A 17,014-nucleotide genomic window follows, 5' to 3' on the forward strand; every position below is an offset into this window, starting at 1 on the left:
CCTCCAGCGACCATAGGCTGGCGCGCCGTGCGCGCGGCACTCTGATTGGACAACTTCTCCGAGGGGCGGGGCCCGGGGCAGGACCTCCAAGGGGGCTGGGTTCTTATTGGTGGCCGGCGGGTGGGGCCCGCGGGGAGTCTTGCTTCCATGCCCTATGCCTGATGAGGGCCACACCCACAGTCGCCACCCGTTGTCGGAGTAGGAGAGGGGCCACAAAAGGGGTGGAACCCTCTCGCGCTCTCGGTGGTGCGCGCGCACACCCCGCCTCCGCTGCAGGCTGCCTGGGAGTAAAGATCTGCGGCGGCGAGCGCTGCCTACTGCGCATGCTCAGCAACTGGCGCCTCGCCAGCGTGAGCCGCGTTGTACTTTTACCTCAGAAGTGGAAACTTCCCCCGCCAAAACGAAGGGGGGAGGGGCTGGGGCAGAAAGGAGTGGGTGGAGTCACCGGGGAGCTGGCTGCGTGGCGTAGTGGTTGGAGTGCTGGACTAGGACCTTTGGGCAATGGTGGCCCCGGGTTCAAATCCCGACCCAGCCATGGGGGAGGGCGCAGTCGCTGTCTCTCGGTTTAGCCTACCTCACAGAGTCGTTGTGAGGGTAAAATGGAGAGGGAGGAGAACCATGTACACCATGTGCCTTGACCTCCTCGGAGCAAGAGTGGCGTAGAAATATAACTAAATAAATCAATAAAGTATTAGAGGCTCAGCTGGAGTGAGTAACGCAGATCAGGAAAAGTACCACCAGGGCGAAGAGGATGGCAGCGTGGCTAACGAGCAGAGTAAGAGCAGAGTCCAAGATGCCTTAGAGACCAGAAGGCTTCCTTAAGAAAAACTGAAGTCTTGCCCAATTGAGGAGAATAGAAAGGAACACAATCGCTGGCAAATGGAAGCAGTCAGTTAGGGATGCTAAAAAAGAATTTGAGGAGCACATTACCAAAAACGTAAAGACCAACAAAAAACTTTAAATACCTTCCTACTAGGAAACTGTCCAGGGAGGCGGCTGGACCTTTGGATGACAAAGGAGTCAAGTGCTAAAGCAGGATGAGGAGATTGCAGAGAAGCCGGAATATTTTTTTTGCAACTTTCTTCACCGTGGAAGACTCAGGGCAGCGAAGGGTCATTAGGAAAATGTTGAAAGTACAACTGCTGATATAATGCCCTTTCATAAACCTATAGCACGGTCACACGTCGCTTCACCGCCAAAAGGATATTGTAGAGTTGGAAAAGCAGGAAAGGGCAACCAAAATGATTGGAGATGGAGTGACTCCCCTATGAGGAAAGGTTGCAGCATTTGGGACTTCTTAGTTCAGAGAAAAGGTGCGTAACAGTTGATATGACAGAAGTGTATAAAATTTTGCCAGGCATGGAGGTACAGTATTTTTTCCTGTCATAAAACTAGAACCATGGACGTTCAATGAAGCTGAATGCTCAAAGATTCAGAACAGACCAAATAAAGTGCTTCTTCAGGCAAAGCATAGTTGAACTATGGAATTGGCTCCCAGAGGAGGCAGTGATGGACACCAACTTGGATGGCATTAAAAGAGAATTATTTATTTATTATTTTATTTATATCCCGCCCTTCCTCCCAGCAGACAATTCATGGCGCATAAGGCTATCAATGGCTACTAGTCGTGATGGCTATGCTCTGCCTGCATAGTCAGAGGCAGTCTGATTCTGGATACCAGTTGCTGGAAGCCACAAGGGGTCTCTTTACTCAGGTCCTGCTTGTGGGCTTCCCATTAGGGCATCTGGTTGGTCACTGGGAGAACAGGATGCTGGACTGGATGGACCACTGGCCTTGTCCAGCAGGCTCTTCCTACGGATTATATGTAACTAAATTGTACTCTGTGTAGACCTATTGAAGTGATGAACCTAAGGTAGTCATGTCTGTCAACTGCAGTGGTTCTACTAAGAGCTGAACTACCCTGAAGACCACCTCATGTTTGGCGTGTGTTTGTGAATGACTAGGAAATCATCACCGCCTGTACTTAGCCCATAGAAAGGTATGCAAGCCTTTCCCAACATGACATCCTCCAGCTGTTTTGGACTCCAACTCCCATCAGTCCCAGCCTCATGCAGCTGTGCTGTCTGGAGCCCAAAATGCCTGGAAGGTGCCATGTGTGGAGGAAGGAAAGGCTGGCCTTGTGGGTCCAGGAATTGGGGGAGCTGTAGCGGACCTCCAGATGTTGCTGCTGGACTCCAGATCCCAGCAACCAGCCTGTCCAGTGGTGGTGATGGGCAACATCTGGAGGGCCACAAATGCACCCTCCCTGCCCTTCCTTTGGGGCTGTGCAGCCCCATCCCTTCCAACAGCAAGGCAGGGGGTGTCCACCTTAGCTTGAACACAGACAGGCTTCTTTCTCCCTTGGCACCTTCCCATCTGGGCCCCTGAGAAGCCTGAGCAGGAAATGGCCCTGTGTGTGCCATACAAGGGCACAACCTGAGAGGGCACAACCTGGGATTCACATCCCCTTCAGCCATGGCGCTAGGGGGAAGAGGGCCACCCAGCACAGCCCTGTTCCCAGCCTGCAGGTGCCCAAAGAGAGCTAATGACATAGCCCCTTCCATCGCCACAGCAACCTGGCTGGAAGCGGGGAGGAGGACACAGACACTTGCAGGTAAAGGCAGAGTGGGGGGAGGGAGGGAAACGCACTTGTTCCCCTGCCCGCCCTGCAAGAAAGGTTAGAGAAGCACCACCCTCTAGAATCCAGAAACTCACAAATATTAAATGTGCCACTCAAAATGAGATTTTAAGTACCATCTGAGGGAGTCAGGAAGGTCCTGATCCAAGCAGGGGCCAACAATTAAATGCAGAAGCCCCGAGCGTCGTATGCTGAGGCATGCCTCAGCCTTGCAAGAGCAGGGTTAACATTTGTTAAGAGGAAGGAAAGGTAGGCTGAGGTGCATTACTGAAGTGCATTTACACTGGCTTGTACCCAATGCCAGCCCTACTCAGAGTAGACCCACTGAGATTTATGGACACAACTAACTTAGTTAATTTCAATGGGTCTACTCCACATGAATCTTAGCACAATGCAACCCATGCTGTTTACAGGGAGGCCTAGAGGGCCAACTTTGGCCCCTGGGCCAGAGGTTCCTCATTCCTGATTTAGATGCCTTCTTCTTCAACACAGGTAGATAATACTTGCTCTTTAAAACAGATGCAAAAGTAAATCTATACTATTCAGTTTGCAACTGAAATTAATCCTTACCTCTTCCTAGACTAGGATCTCAATTTTCCCATTGGGCTTCAGAAGGCTCTTTTTGCTCCTACAGCTTTAGGAATGCCCTTGCCATTCTCATGGGTCTATGTGATCATCTGCTCATGATAGTTCAGCAAGACTGGCTGCAAATTGATGCCAGACAAATAGATAATCCAGCAGTCTGAACCCCCCCCCTTACATTCCCTAGGGCCATTTTGGTCTGTAACCTTGGTCCTGTCTCCACAACTACTTCCATGCCACAGTAGTCGCTTATGTGCTGATATAGGACAGAGTTAGGCCTGCAGTCATTTCTCTCTTGGGCTGTATCCCAAATCTTAATAAGTCTAGCTCTACCATTTTGACAAACACTCTCAGGGAGGGGGGCAGCAGGCAACCTATGAGGAAGTGTCCAGTAATCCTCCTTGGACTGCAGTTCTGTCTTTGCCGCTAGCCCTTCAGAAAGAAACCACAATGCAACCTTTCCCCATGCATTTAATAAAGGGATAGGCTTCTTACTACCTTTTGGAGTGTTGTCTGTTCCAGCTGTGGGTCTCTACTAGGGAGTGATCCCCTTCCATGAGTGAGTTCACAACTGCTCTTCGCCATTTCTGTGGAACACATAACAGGCCTGTTACCTCAGTGTCCTTGGGAAAGGGTTAGGTTTGGTTATTATTGGTTGAGATTTTAATATTTTAATGTAACTATGTGTTTTAATTTTGTATGTCGCCCAGAGTGGCTGGATTGCCAGCCAGATGGGCGACTAATAAATTTAATAAATAAATAAATAATACTTGGGGGTGGGGGAGAAAGGGGGGCATTTAGAAAAAGTTGGAAGCTTTACAGAAGCACCTGAGTGGCCACTGTGAAAATAGGAGGCTGGACTAGACAGGCTTTTGGTGTGATCCAGCTGCAGGGCGCTCCTGACATTCTCCAGCCTCTCAGGCAGCCTACCTCTGGCTAGCACTTTCTGGGGAGTAACAGCAGCAGGAGGAAGAGGAGGCTGCCCTCTCAGGTCTTTGCTTGTGGGCTTCCTAGAACTGCCACTGGGACTAAAGCCACTAAAGTGGCCCTCTTGGTCTGGGGCAGCTACAGGGCCCTTCTGCTCATCATGTGGCCAGTCCCACAGCTGCTGCATGCATGACAAACCTGTAACGAGCATCTGCTGACCCAACATGAGTCAACAAAAAGAAGCAAACAGAAGAGAGGGCAGAGGCTTATATGCACAAAATTAGCTAATTTTTTAAAAAAGATCTAGAAGAAAAATAGTATGCATCAAAAATGAGGTACAAAATGCAAGAGGAACCATTTCCTGGGTGATTAAGTATGTCAATTTCCCGTGTTACACAGCATTCTTCACTTAAGGACATAAGAAGAGCTTGCTGATCAGGCCAATTGAGTCCAGCATCCTGTTCTTACAATGGCCAACCAGATCCCCCAATGTGAAGCCCATAATCAGGACCCAAGTGAAACAGCAGTGCATTCCCCATTTGTGATTCCTTCCAGCAACTGGCATTCAGAGGCCTCCACACGTGGACTTGAGACCCACAACATCATTACCAACAAAGCACATTGAACAGAGAAGACCTTTTATTTTTTTATTTTTGAGATTTGTTGGAAGCCCATCTGGCAGAGGTTAATCTGCCACTCTGGGCGACTTACAAACACAAGTACATTCCATATAGACATAATCAAAATCCTAAAAATTAGGAATTAAAAACTTAAAACATTTAAACCCAAGATCTGTAATCTGCCAGCCTAAATTTAATTTAAACCCCCCAAGAACTGCAATCTGCCAGCCTAATCCCCTTCCCACGGCTGGGTAAAGAGCCAGGTCTTCAAGGTCCGCCGAAAGCATAGCAGGGAGGGGGCCTGACGGAAGTCAGTTGGCAACAAATTCCAAAGCGTAGGAGCCACGATAAAGGCTCTAGACCTTGTCCTCACCAACCTCGCCTCTTTTACTGGAGATATAAGAAGTGAGCCATTCAAGGACGATCTTGTAAGCTGGCGTCCCTGGTGCGAGTGAAGGCGACTCTTTAAACAGAGTGGGCTGGCCTCACGAAGAGCCTTAATAAGTTAAAGCCAGGACCTTAAATTTGGCCCACGCAACCACAGGTAGCCAGTGCAATTCCTTAAGGACTGGGGTGATATGGTCACGGCAGCAACTGCCCTTAATCAGGTGAGCCGCCGCATTCTGCACTAGCTGCAGCTTACGAACCGCAGTCCAGGGAAGACCAACATATAAAGCATTACAATAATCCAACCAGGATAAGACCAGAGCATGTACTGCTTTGGGAAGCAAGTGGCTCGGGAGGTAAGGGCATATCCTTCAGACGAGATGTAGTTGATAAAGTGCCGCCAGACTGACGGCCGCTACCTGCGCCTCCATAGATAGCTGGGAGTCAAGAATGACTCCCAAACTCCGGACTTGATCTCTTAGGGGCAATAGTACCCTATTGAGCATCAAATCAGTAATCCCCAATTTCTCTTTATCACTCACCAATAGAACCTCAGTTTTATCAGGATTCAGTCAGCTTCTGTGGCTTCCCATTTACTGTATTTGATAATCCTACCCCCCCCCTTAAAAAAGAAATAAATACACACCAGAAGCAACTTATAATCTACTTTTTATTAAATGGTTGCAGTGAAGACTTTTCCTGGCCCTGCTTGCAGTGCCAGGATGGTGGGTGAAGCTCTGCACCCTTGCCTACACGAGTGCGTACACATACACATATATACAGAAAACAAGGCTGGATGTTAGTCAAGGCACTGGCAAGTCTCAATGCGAGGAAAAATCCATTTCCAGTGTTTGGTTAAGCTTGAAGTTTAAACAAATCTTAATGACATTTTATAAAAGAGTAAGAATATTGATTGTAACTTTATTCTCATTCTTACCCTCCCACCTTCTGTTTAAACCTGGCAGGTTACAAGTATTACAAGACAAGTTTTTAAGAAAAGCACTCAGTACAAAGAGCCTGTCCATTTGGTTTTGCTTTGAGTTCTTTAAGGCAGACCAACCCATTCTTCATTCACCTTCACTATCTCCTTACAACTCCAGCAATTTTCACTACAAATATCAAAAAAGGGAATCGGCAAAAAAACAGAACATGGTACTGCACGTGTTTGGCAATGCTGGTCAATGGTTAAGACCAGGTCTCATCCATATCTGCAGTCTGTGCAGAAGGAAACGAGGAGGGCAGAAGTCCAGAGGTCGATGCAAGGAACCGGGGGAGGGGGAAGAGATGAATGAAAGTGATGCAACTGCAAGGCACAGCATGGCCCATGAAGGGCTGTGTAAGCCAGAGTATTTGACACACTTTGAAGGAGACAGCTGCAGTCTGTGGTAAAACATGTCAAAATTACTTTTCAGGATTGCTTTTTGCCCCCTTACCCCATACGTTAAGGAAGCCTCTCTTACAGGTTTTAGTTCTGCCAGGAAAAAACCCAGAAGCTTTAAATTCATCCAGTATTAATTAAAAAAAACGTTTATGGGATTTGTTCAGGTCCAAGCAATAAGGCACCAAGGAGTGGCAGTTTACTGTGAGAAGTGCAGAAACCAGAGTGTTTTCTTGTCCCAAATCTTTTGCAGTATTTCTCTTAGCGCTTAATGGTATGTGTTCAGTGTGTACAACCTTCATTGTTTAGAAATCTGCCCTTGCTCATGATGGGCCAGTTCATTCTCACCGCCCCTCAAATCAGAATCAGTAGTTATTCCCTAATTAAGGCCATGGCTATTCCAAAATGGCACAAGTTGTATACAAAAGAAACATTTCTCAGGAAGGCACAAATGGAAGCTAGTCTGCATCATGTCCAGGCATAGGAGCTGAGGCAAAAAATACCACCCATGATCTATTAAAACACAGCCAGAAGTTCACAGTTTCAAATATAGATCATGAAATCCTGAAGCCTTAATACTTTCCTCCCTAGCTCATACAGGCCTTAGCGGTCTCAACCAACTGTAACAGCATTTACAAGTTGAAGAGCATCATTTAAATAAAGGCATATTGTCTATTGACTACAGAGAGTTAACACTTCTATCCAAAATAAATGTTTGATTTGTGCAATCAGGGGAAAGCTTGGCAACAAGATGTAGGAGACTGACGTTTCTTGTTGAAAACAGCTTCATGTTCAAGGTTTCCTCAAAGATCTCATGAGGACACACTCCAAACTATATAAAAAAAGAAGAAACTATTCTTTAAATCAAAGGATACATGCATAATTATTTATATCAAGAGTAGAACAGTGATCCTCTACAGACCCCCCCCCCATCTCATTGGGAGGGGAATGGAATGGACTGCCTTCAAGTCGATCCCGACTTATGGCTACTCTACGAATAGGGTTTTCTGAGGCTAGTCCTCCCCAGCTGGCTAGGACCTGCTCAGCTTGCCACAGCTGCACAAGCCAGCCCCTTGTCCACACCTGCCAGCTGGGGGGCAACTGGGCTCCTTGGGACTCTGCAGCTTGCCCACGGCTGCACAGATGGCAGGGCACATAACCCCTGAGCCACTCCCTGTGGGGTGATCTTTAGCTGGCCCTTGACGCCCAGGAGACATGAGCAGGGATATGAACTCACAGACTCTAGACTCCCAGCCAGGCTCTCCGCCCCACTGTGCTATACCAGCTGTCTCATTGGGAAAAGTGACCATAATTTGACAACTAGTGAAGTTTGACACAGCAGAATGGACCAGCCTTGCAATTCACCTCCCATCAAGAACAAGCTCAGCGACGGTCTCCCTCAAAGGAAAGCAGGCTAGCTGGTTTTGCCACACACAGCCATACGTTGTCTGAACTTAAGCCCCATGAAGTGGACATCTTCCAACCCAGAATGGCGTTCGTAGCCTCCAAGAGCAGCTTTGAGTAAGAGCTACATCAGGCCTCCTGATGTTACTGACCTACAACGCCCATCCAATGGCCAGGGATGACGGGAGCTGTAGTTCAGCAACTTCCAGAGGGCTAAAGGTTTCCCACACCTGACCTACATGGATTGGGCCCAGAGGATTCCTGATGGCTATTCCACAGTACCAGGGAAATCTTTTCCTTAAAGCAGGAAGAACATGTGGCCTCCTGGATGTTGCTGAATTGCTGCTCCCATCATCCATCACTGTTGGGCCATGCTGACTGAGGCTGATAGGACTTGGGAGTCCAGCAACATCTAGAGGGCTACCAAGCACCTTGCTGCTTAGCCTGGGAATCAAGACCCTTCTTAAAGGCTTGCCACCTAGAAGAGCTACAGCAGCTTCCCACCTGAGCAGAGTCGTTTCTAGATAAATGTACTTCAGGAATACTGCCTTGCATGGCTTTTACATGCAACTTTTTACAACAGACTGAAAAATGTATCAGGTCCCCCATGAACTTATGCGATATGTACAGAATATAAAAACCCAAATTGCCTGGCTCCTCAAGTGCCTCAACTTACAAATCCCAGGTAAGGTCAGCTTTTTAAGCCAACAGAAGCAGAAGAAAAGCCACCCAACTGCATCACAAGTGGCCTTCCAATGGAGAATCACAAATCCTGTCTCCGAGGCCCTTTTCAGTGGCTCAGGTGGCAAATTAAAGATGGCGGTTCGAGATGTCTTTTGGCTCTGAGACCTTGATTCCCAGGCAAAGGAGCGAGGGGCTTCAATGCCAAGGCCTCCATCTGATGATCAGCCTTCGCCGACCTGGTTCTCTCCAGATGCTTTGGACTACAACTCCCACCAGCCCCATTCACTATGGCTGAGGTTGATGGGAGCTGTAGTCAAAAACATCTGGAAGGAATGTTGGCAGAGGCTGGGTTATGTTCTTCCATGCCCAGCTAGGCCTCAAACACTTACCAATGATTATGATTAAGAGGACAACCACCACCGCTATCAGAATGGCCCACATCTGGAAAGACAAACAGAACTCCGTCTCCATAAATTGGGAGGTTTAATCTAGCATCCTAGTTTTGTCTTTTTCTTGCAATAATTCAACAGATGCTGACATTTAACATAACCTGGGAATTTCTTCAAGCAGCAGCAGCCCATTACTAAGGGCTTCCTATCAATACTGCACAACAAACCAAGGAAATGAGATGATATTCAAACACACCCACCCACTAACTTCACATCTAGGACCAAGTTATGTCAGGGATTGGGGAATGTCAGCATTTAGTAATATTGAGCAAAATCAATTGGTCTCCCTTCCTGACTCCCTACAGGTCTTCACTGTGAAAGAAGCAAAGTACAAACGTTATGAGGAAAGCAGGACCATGCAGAATGTGCAAGGCGGGAGCGCTGTGCTCTGTCGTCATCTGGAGGCTTGGATTGGGGAGCACTCTCAATTATCCTTCACAGGGGCCTGGGGGAACCCTTTACCAACAGCAGACTAGCCATCACCAGCCTGGTGCCCACCAGAAGTTTTGGACCTCAGCTGGCTCCCATCAGCCAGCCCAGTGGGTCAGGGTGGTTAGAGCGCCAGGCTGGGGAGCGCTGCAGTAGCCCAGCCACCATTACCTTGCAGTTCTTCCACCAGTACTTCCTTTTCAGCTTGGCAGCATTCGTCTCAAACTGGGCAGCTCCCGCTTGCAAGGCATCCGCACGGTCATCCAGCTCAGAGAGCTTTTGATCCCTTTCCAAAACCTTGTCCACATTGACTCTCATTATATCCACCACCTGAGAAGTCAGAATGATTCTTTCCTTAATTATATTGTTGGGGGTGTGTGTAAAAGCCTTATCCATGCATAGGCCCCAATAGGAAAGTGCAGCATTTTGTCAGTGCACATATAAGCAGCACTAATGGTGATATTTGGGTGGCTGGTGGAACTCTGGGGCATTCTTCTTCCAAAAGCCTGAGAATTCAGGTCAATGGGGCTCAGACGTCCACCTGACCCTGAGTGCTCAGCTTTCATGGTGGCCCGGATGCCTGCTTTGAGGTCAGCAGATCAAGCATGGAGTGAGGCTCAAGTGCTTCAATCAGAGGCTCAAGTGCTTCAACCTCCTGAATGTGTAATCCTGAAGACCAGCCTTGTCTCAGCTCATCTGCACAGCTGACCTGTTTATACTACAGTGTTGAATTTGGCATTAAAACTCCTACCCAAGGCAACGTTACACAAAGCACTGACAGAATCTTGTACATGAAACATCATTAACATATACTCCATGAGGGTTGTAGAACAAGAAATGAGAGAAGCCAAGGCACTCTTTCTTGCCAAGTTCCTCTGAAACAGAGAGAGAACAGGACTGGGAGCCTTGCAGGACCTTCAAGGCTGAAATATTATGGCATAGGCTTCCATGGACTAAGGCCACTTGCAGATGAAAGCTCACGCCAGCCTTCCCACCCTCACACAAGCCCCCGAGATGCTGTTGGCCTCTTGTGCCCATCAGCCTTAGCCAGGGTGGGCAACAGCCAGGGGCGACGGGAGTCCAAGGACATCTGGAGGGCACCAGTCTGGGGAAGGCCAGCTTATGCCATCATAACATTTATTAGTCATCAACTCCTTGTCGATTTTGCTGCAGCAGATGAACAAGCCCCCGCCCCACACTCCCTGTGCCCTCCCCAAAGAGTGCAGTATGCCACAGCGAGCAACGCGCTGCAGCTTCACGTGACACACAGCGACTGAGGAAAGAGGACTAAGTGAGAGGATGACCAACTTTGCTCCCGCCTTGGAAGAGAAAGACTGGTCCAGGTTCATCAGCCTCCCCGGGTGCTCAGCCAGAAAGTAGCGTTGTACCTACCTCATCAACTTGGTGCTGAGTGTGCTGAAGCCGGCTGCTGCCAGGGGCAGAGGAAGCCCCCGCGGGACCACTTGTTGACCTGCACGGCAGAGACAGTCAAAATGGTTATTTCTGGCACGGTCCCTTGGGACCCTGGAAGGTCTTTGGCCAGAATCCGACCGAGCCCTGATTCTATGAAGCAGCGGCTGTGTCAGCAGGGCTGAGGCTTTACTGTGAATGCGCAGGTCAATCCCGCTTTGCTCCTCCCAGCAGTCAGGCAATTTTAGGCTCCGGCCTTTCAGCCCTCCTCTCCCCCACCCACACTTTAGAAGGCAGCATCGCTACAAAGGGGCAAGTGGGCCCTGCTGTGCTTGGGAGCCTCCAAGTTGTTCTGCCAAGTTGGGCCAAAGTCCCATGCTGACAGCACCAGTGTTCTGGGTCATCACTGCTCCCCTTTTGGTCCTGTCTTGAACCCTTGGCCAACACGCTCTCCTTGCTAATGGTCTCTCTTCCCCATCCTATCAACTGCTGACTCTTTGCCTCCTCCCCCCCACAAGCACCCCAACTCTATTTAACCATATAGTTTAACCATATAGTTGTCAGTCCAGTCTATAGCGGCTAGTGTACCTAACTCATCTGTTCTTGTAAATAAGCGATGTGCACACGTGCTTGATCTCTAAGCTGCCTCTGTCTTGTCACTGTCTTCTTCATTAAGAGATGCCGCTGTGTGTGGTGCACTGCAACTCTTGGTTCAACACACAATCACACATCCCTCCTGTACATGCGTAGATGAGGACATGTGCCAAGAACCAACTAGAGGCTCCTTCAGTTAGGTGAGGCTTAAGTTCTCAAAGGTAAGTGATCCCACAATGACTTTCAGAGACAGCTTCCTTCTCCACTGAAGAATGTAAGAAGCCAGCAGAAGATGCTCTACTACCACCTCTGCCAACCCAATGTTTTAGACAACAGCCCACATCAGCCATAGCATTATGCTGCCATGCGTGGCTTCCCAGCACACATGGCTCAAGAGGCACTGAAGCGACCATCACACATGGCAGCATACACCTTACACATTCCCTTGCAGGGAAATGGCATGTGCAAGGCAGCACTCATCTTAAGAATGCACAAGATGATTCTGATGTGCTGCCAGACGTTGTAGTGAGAAAATCTAAACTTAACATCACACAATCGCCCTCCGTCCTTTTGGGTTAGTGGATTTTCACTCTACTCTCACATAAGAATTTTTTTTGAGGCCTAATTTAGCCATAGCACATATTTCAACTACTCTCTGACATTTTCCGTCAACACAGCTTAGTTTAGTTTTGCTTTTGACATCCCTGCCAGACCTCACTACAGACTCACTGATGCCTTTTCAGAAACCATAGGCTGGTTCTTGTCTCTGGGGGAAAACACACTTTCAAAATCTTTACAGGGGATCCCTCTCAACCCCAAGAAGACCCCTCCCATCAGCCTCACCCAAGATTAAACTTTGGGGGTACTAAACAAGCAAGCAAGCTACAGCACCTGGGAACGACATGCCTTAGCAGCAGCTGTGGCACAAAGCCAGGTGTAGGCTGCTTACAGGAGATTGTTGGGTGGTGTTATCTATGGACACGAGACCACGGCTCCACACAGCTGCCGTTTTAACTACTGCTGTTATCTTTGGCCATGCAAGAAGTCCAATGCCAAATAATTCAGACCACATGTTAGTTACTAGGTTAGCGTCTCACATATTGATTGGTGTATTGAAAGCAACTCTTAATTAAAGTTTATACAGACACAACATTTCCATTAAAATCACCAAACCTTTAAGCTTTAAAAGAGAAAGATACTGGGGGGGAGGGGAAGAAAGAAGAAGAAAAAGTCAGCATCACTTTGAAATGTTGAGAACTAGCTACTGTAAAAAGAGATTTAAAGTGTCAGAAAATTGAGAGCTCATTGTCTTGAGGAGATCAGCTGATGACTGAAACTTCTGTCTTTTAACCAGTTAAGTTGCAATACACTTGCGTATGTTGACTGCCGCCAACATATGACACTGCTGTTAAAAGGACCTGCACTGGCTGCCTGGCTGCTACCAGGCCAGGCTCAAGGTTCTTGTCCCTGCATCCAGAGCCTTGGACACCTTAAGGACTGCCTTGCCCTGCATGTCTCAAGTCGACCACTGAGATCACCTGGGGGAGCACTCTTTGTGGACCCCCGTGGGCCAGAAGCACGACTCACGTCAGCGAGGAGTCGTGGCTTCGGTGTTGTGGAACCAAGTGTATGGAACTCCCCACCCCACCACGGCTAGAAGTTAGACAGGCACCGTCCTTGCTGAATTTCAGGGGCCTGGTTTCATTCAGGAGGCCTTTGCATCTCAAGTGCTTCTCTAGCCTTTCACGTTTTCTGATTTTTTTGCTTAATTATTTTTGAGATTTTAACAGTTCTGAGGTTTTAAATTAGGTTTTAAATGTTTTATAGTTACTGTAAACCACCCAGAGAGCTTCAGCTATGGGGTGGTATACAAGTATAATAAATAAATAAATAATATATTGTTTACATTCACCTTTGTAAAATGCTTTGAATCCTAGATGGTGAAAAGCGAGATACAAGTTTTAAAAATAAATGAATACCACTAAAACCTTAATCTTGGTGACATTTGAAGTGGAAAGCAACTACAAGTTAATACAGACAGAGAACCTGCGACTCCGGATATTGCCAGGCTACAGTTCCCATCACCTCCACCAACTATTACCTATGCAGGCTGAGGCTGATGGGAGATGGAGGGCCATGTGTTGCTATGAGCGACACTCTCTGCCCGTGTTCTCTTCTCTGTTGCACACCAGGCTCAGAGAGACAGGCAGTGGTGGTCTCAAGCCCCAGCCCCAGCATTTAAGGTCTGCTAATGCCAGTTAAATCTTTTAAAGCTTGCCGGTTTGTTTATTTCTTGTATCAAATCATTCCCACCCCAATCCTTTACTAAATTCTCCTGGCAATCCCACCCTGCAGCTCATCTCCTGGCAGCAACCTGTTTGCAAAGGACACAATCCACCACACCGACAGTTTTCTTGTTAACAGAACGGGAAATCCTCTCGTTCTCCAGACAGGAAGTCCCAAACAAAAGTATTGTGTACAAGCAACTCCCAGGAGAATAAATCCAACTTTTTTACATTAGCCACAAATGCAAAAGTGCTGAACTTTTAGTGTTGTGTAAAGGTCACTCTTTACACCAGGGCAGAGCTATGCACAATCCTATGCATGTTTACTGAAAAGCAAGCCCCAAAAACTTGCCCAGCAGGGCTTATACTGTACCCTACCTTAGCAATCATTTCAGAATGCAAATGGTGCCCCCCCTCAGACACATGGGGGTTTGCTTAGGAGTATTTATTTATTTGATTTTTATGCTGTTCTTCCACCTGACTGGGAGCTCCCGAGTGACACACAATATAGACAAACCCATCAACATCTAAAAACACAAACTTATAAAATTGTGGTCCAACAACAACGTATGACAAACTGGATCCCTGGCCCTTAACTCCCAAGGGCCCAGGGGAATAAATAATCCTTTTACTGGCATCTGAAGACCAGAAGTTGCAGGGGGGGGCACGGAGAATCCACAGGATTCCATTGCAAGCTTCTTCCATTTTGCCAGCAGAACCATTGGCCCCTTCCAAAATTGGGTTTCAGACATTCACAGGGGTATTTCTGCCCAGCCGCTGGGTGAGGAGGATAGGAGGCGCAAGGAAAGACAGTCTAGCAACTCTTTCTGGAGCCCAAACGTGGCAGGCCCCTTTGCCCTGCTGCATGCACTTGCTTTAAAGTGGGGAAATGGCCATAAGCCAGCGGGGCCTAGCCAAGAACAGGCTGGAAGGTGTCCAGTCAATCCTCCCCCACCAGCCAAAATGTGTTATTTATAATAAATCTTCTGGCTGCAGCTATCCCCAAGCCCAGGTGGTGCAACGGAACAGCTGCTTCACAGCTGGCTCTGGAAGGAAAGGGCGAGGCTCATGGGCCACAGTCCCTGCTACCCCGCAGGTGTCCATCGGGGCCGCGTCCAGGTCCAACAGGGGCCGCCGTTGGCTCGGCGACCTCGGCAGACGCAGACCTGCAAACCGAACCGACGTTCAGCCCGAGGCCAACCCTAGAGCCGCCCGCGGTTCCGGGTTCTCAGACTTCAGAGACGGGCTCTGTTGTTCTGTAGGCTCCGCTCGCCCGCTTTTTGGAGGCTGGCCTCGGTGGCCCGGAAGCCCCTCCGGGCTGCTCTGAGCCCCGGGACGCACAGGGTGCGCGCCTGCCTTCGCCGTCCAGATGGAGGAAGGAACATCCACCTGCCCACCCGTCCCCAACACTTCAGGCTGCTAGAGTCCGAATCCAACGGGCCTGACTCCTGCGCAGGCACGGTGAGGCCGGCGACTTTCGAAAGTAACTTCTCTCCCCCCCCCCGATCCAGATGGGCTTTGCTCCCCAGAGAGAGCGGCAGCCTTCCGCGAGGGGAGGGCTGTCCCTGGCGAAAGGCACTCTGCCCACGCGCAGAGGCTGCCTCTGCCCCAACCCACTTCAGAGGCCACTCGCCAGGCAGGCCTTCGAGCAAAGGCCAGCGCGGAGGGAGAGAACCAGCGCCCGAAGGCGGCTCCGGGCCTGCGCCGCCACCGGGAGAGGCGCCCCGCTGGGGGAGGGGGCTGCCGGCGGAAGAGCGCTTCCCCCGCGGGCCAGCTCCGGCAAGGCCTGCGGGAGGGACTCACATGCTGCTGCTGCTGCTGCTGCTACTCCACGGGGCTTCCGGCGATTCCTACTGTCGAGCTGCGCCACCGCCGCCGCCCCCCCCCGGGGCTTTTGCAGGCGCAGCTGCCGGGAGGGAGGTGCCCCGCCCCAGCAAGCGCCGCCCCCGGGAAAAGGAGGAGCGAGGCAGGCTAGGGCGCGATGCACGGAGAGGCGAACGAGCGCCTCCCCACCCCACCGTACCCCACCCCCGGGAGAAAAAAGTCCCGCTCCGCTGTCCCTACAGCCCGTGTCTGTCTCTCCCCCCTCCCCATAGAAGGGGGCGTCGGGGGTGGGAACGGCCATGCAAGCCCTGGAGGTGGAAGGGGTAGCAACGGCACCCGATAAAAAAAATCGGTGGGGGGGAAGAGCGCAGAAGGGGCAAAATATGTTTCTAGGTGGGGAGTTCTAGGTGGGGAGCGAGCCCCTTTTCCCCCACCCTGCCGTCCTCCCCAGCTTGGCGCCGCCCGGGAAAGGCGTCCCGAGCTCCCGCCTGTCCGGCCGGGGTGGCAGGCCAAGGAGTCCCGGCGGGGCTTGAGAGCCCAGCGCCCCCGCAAGGACGGCCCGAGGGTGAGGGGCTTCTCGGCCCAAAGTCCCGGCCTCGGCACGCAGGCTTGCCCCTCCTGCGGCTTCGCCGGGTGCCTTTGACTTGGGCGAGGGCGGACAGCGCCATGCACCAGGGCATTTATTGACTGCATTTGGGGCTCCTATTGGGAGGAAGGGCGGGATATAAATTAAATATAAATAAATAAATAAAATTCATTTATAACTATATTGTGTACCGATATTTCATTTAGAAACATCAAAGTGGTTTGCAAGAAATAAATTTTTTTTAAAAATAAAAGCCATTCGATAAAAACCATTTTAAATGCAATAAAAACGAAGGTCAGCTGTTGCAAAAAGGCATCTTCGCATTGGCCTGAATGAAACCGGGTGGAACAGGAGGGTTTTCAGCAGCAGTTTAAAAGCCAAAGCGGAGGAGGCGCCTCCTGAAGCTGTTGGACGAGAGGCTCGACTTCCTGTCGATGCTAAATGAGCCCCCTCGGGGGTTAACCAACGCCGCTCCTGCAGATGATCTCTGTGATCGAGCTAGGATGGGAGGGACCTAAGTTGTTCAGGGCTTTGTAAACTAATACTGTCCCCAGAGGTGAAGACTTTTCAGTTTCCGTGCGGGGAGTAAACCTAGGAAAAGGTGGGAGTGGGCCAGTGTTTATAGTAATATATCAGCTGTGTCCGTTTAGAATCGTAGACTGGGAAGGGGCCTCTAAGGCTATCGAGTCCAACCCCCTGCTCCATGCAGGCATCCAGATTAAGCAGACTCGACAGATGCCTGTCCAGCTGCCCCTTGGATGCCTCTGATGTTGGAGAGACCCCCCCCCAGGTCATTGGTTCCATTGTTGTACCACTC

The 17,014-nt window shown here is 49.7% G+C and overlaps 1 protein-coding gene across 2 annotated transcripts; it reads right to left on the reverse strand.

The window, feature by feature from the left end:
- Positions 1-5,810: 5,810 nt before the first annotated feature.
- On the reverse strand, positions 5,811-15,731 carry VAMP3 (vesicle associated membrane protein 3). Of its 2 annotated transcripts, XM_061600983.1 has the most exons (5): positions 15,591-15,729; positions 10,891-10,969; positions 9,670-9,828; positions 9,010-9,061; positions 7,262-7,364 (listed from the first exon to the last, which is right to left on the reverse strand). In XM_061600983.1, coding segments are annotated over exons 1-5 (312 nt in total). In that variant the 5' UTR covers positions 15,593-15,729; the 3' UTR covers positions 7,262-7,344. The 2 variants fall into 2 exon arrangements, with proteins under 2 accessions (XP_061456966.1, XP_061456967.1); XM_061600982.1 differs by lacking the exon at positions 9,010-9,061 and having other exon boundaries at positions 5,811-7,364; positions 15,591-15,731.
- Positions 15,732-17,014: the final 1,283 nt, after the last annotated feature.

Source organism: Rhineura floridana, chromosome 18 (genome assembly GCF_030035675.1).
Source record: "Rhineura floridana isolate rRhiFlo1 chromosome 18, rRhiFlo1.hap2, whole genome shotgun sequence".
Lineage (NCBI taxonomy): Eukaryota > Metazoa > Chordata > Lepidosauria > Squamata > Rhineuridae > Rhineura > Rhineura floridana.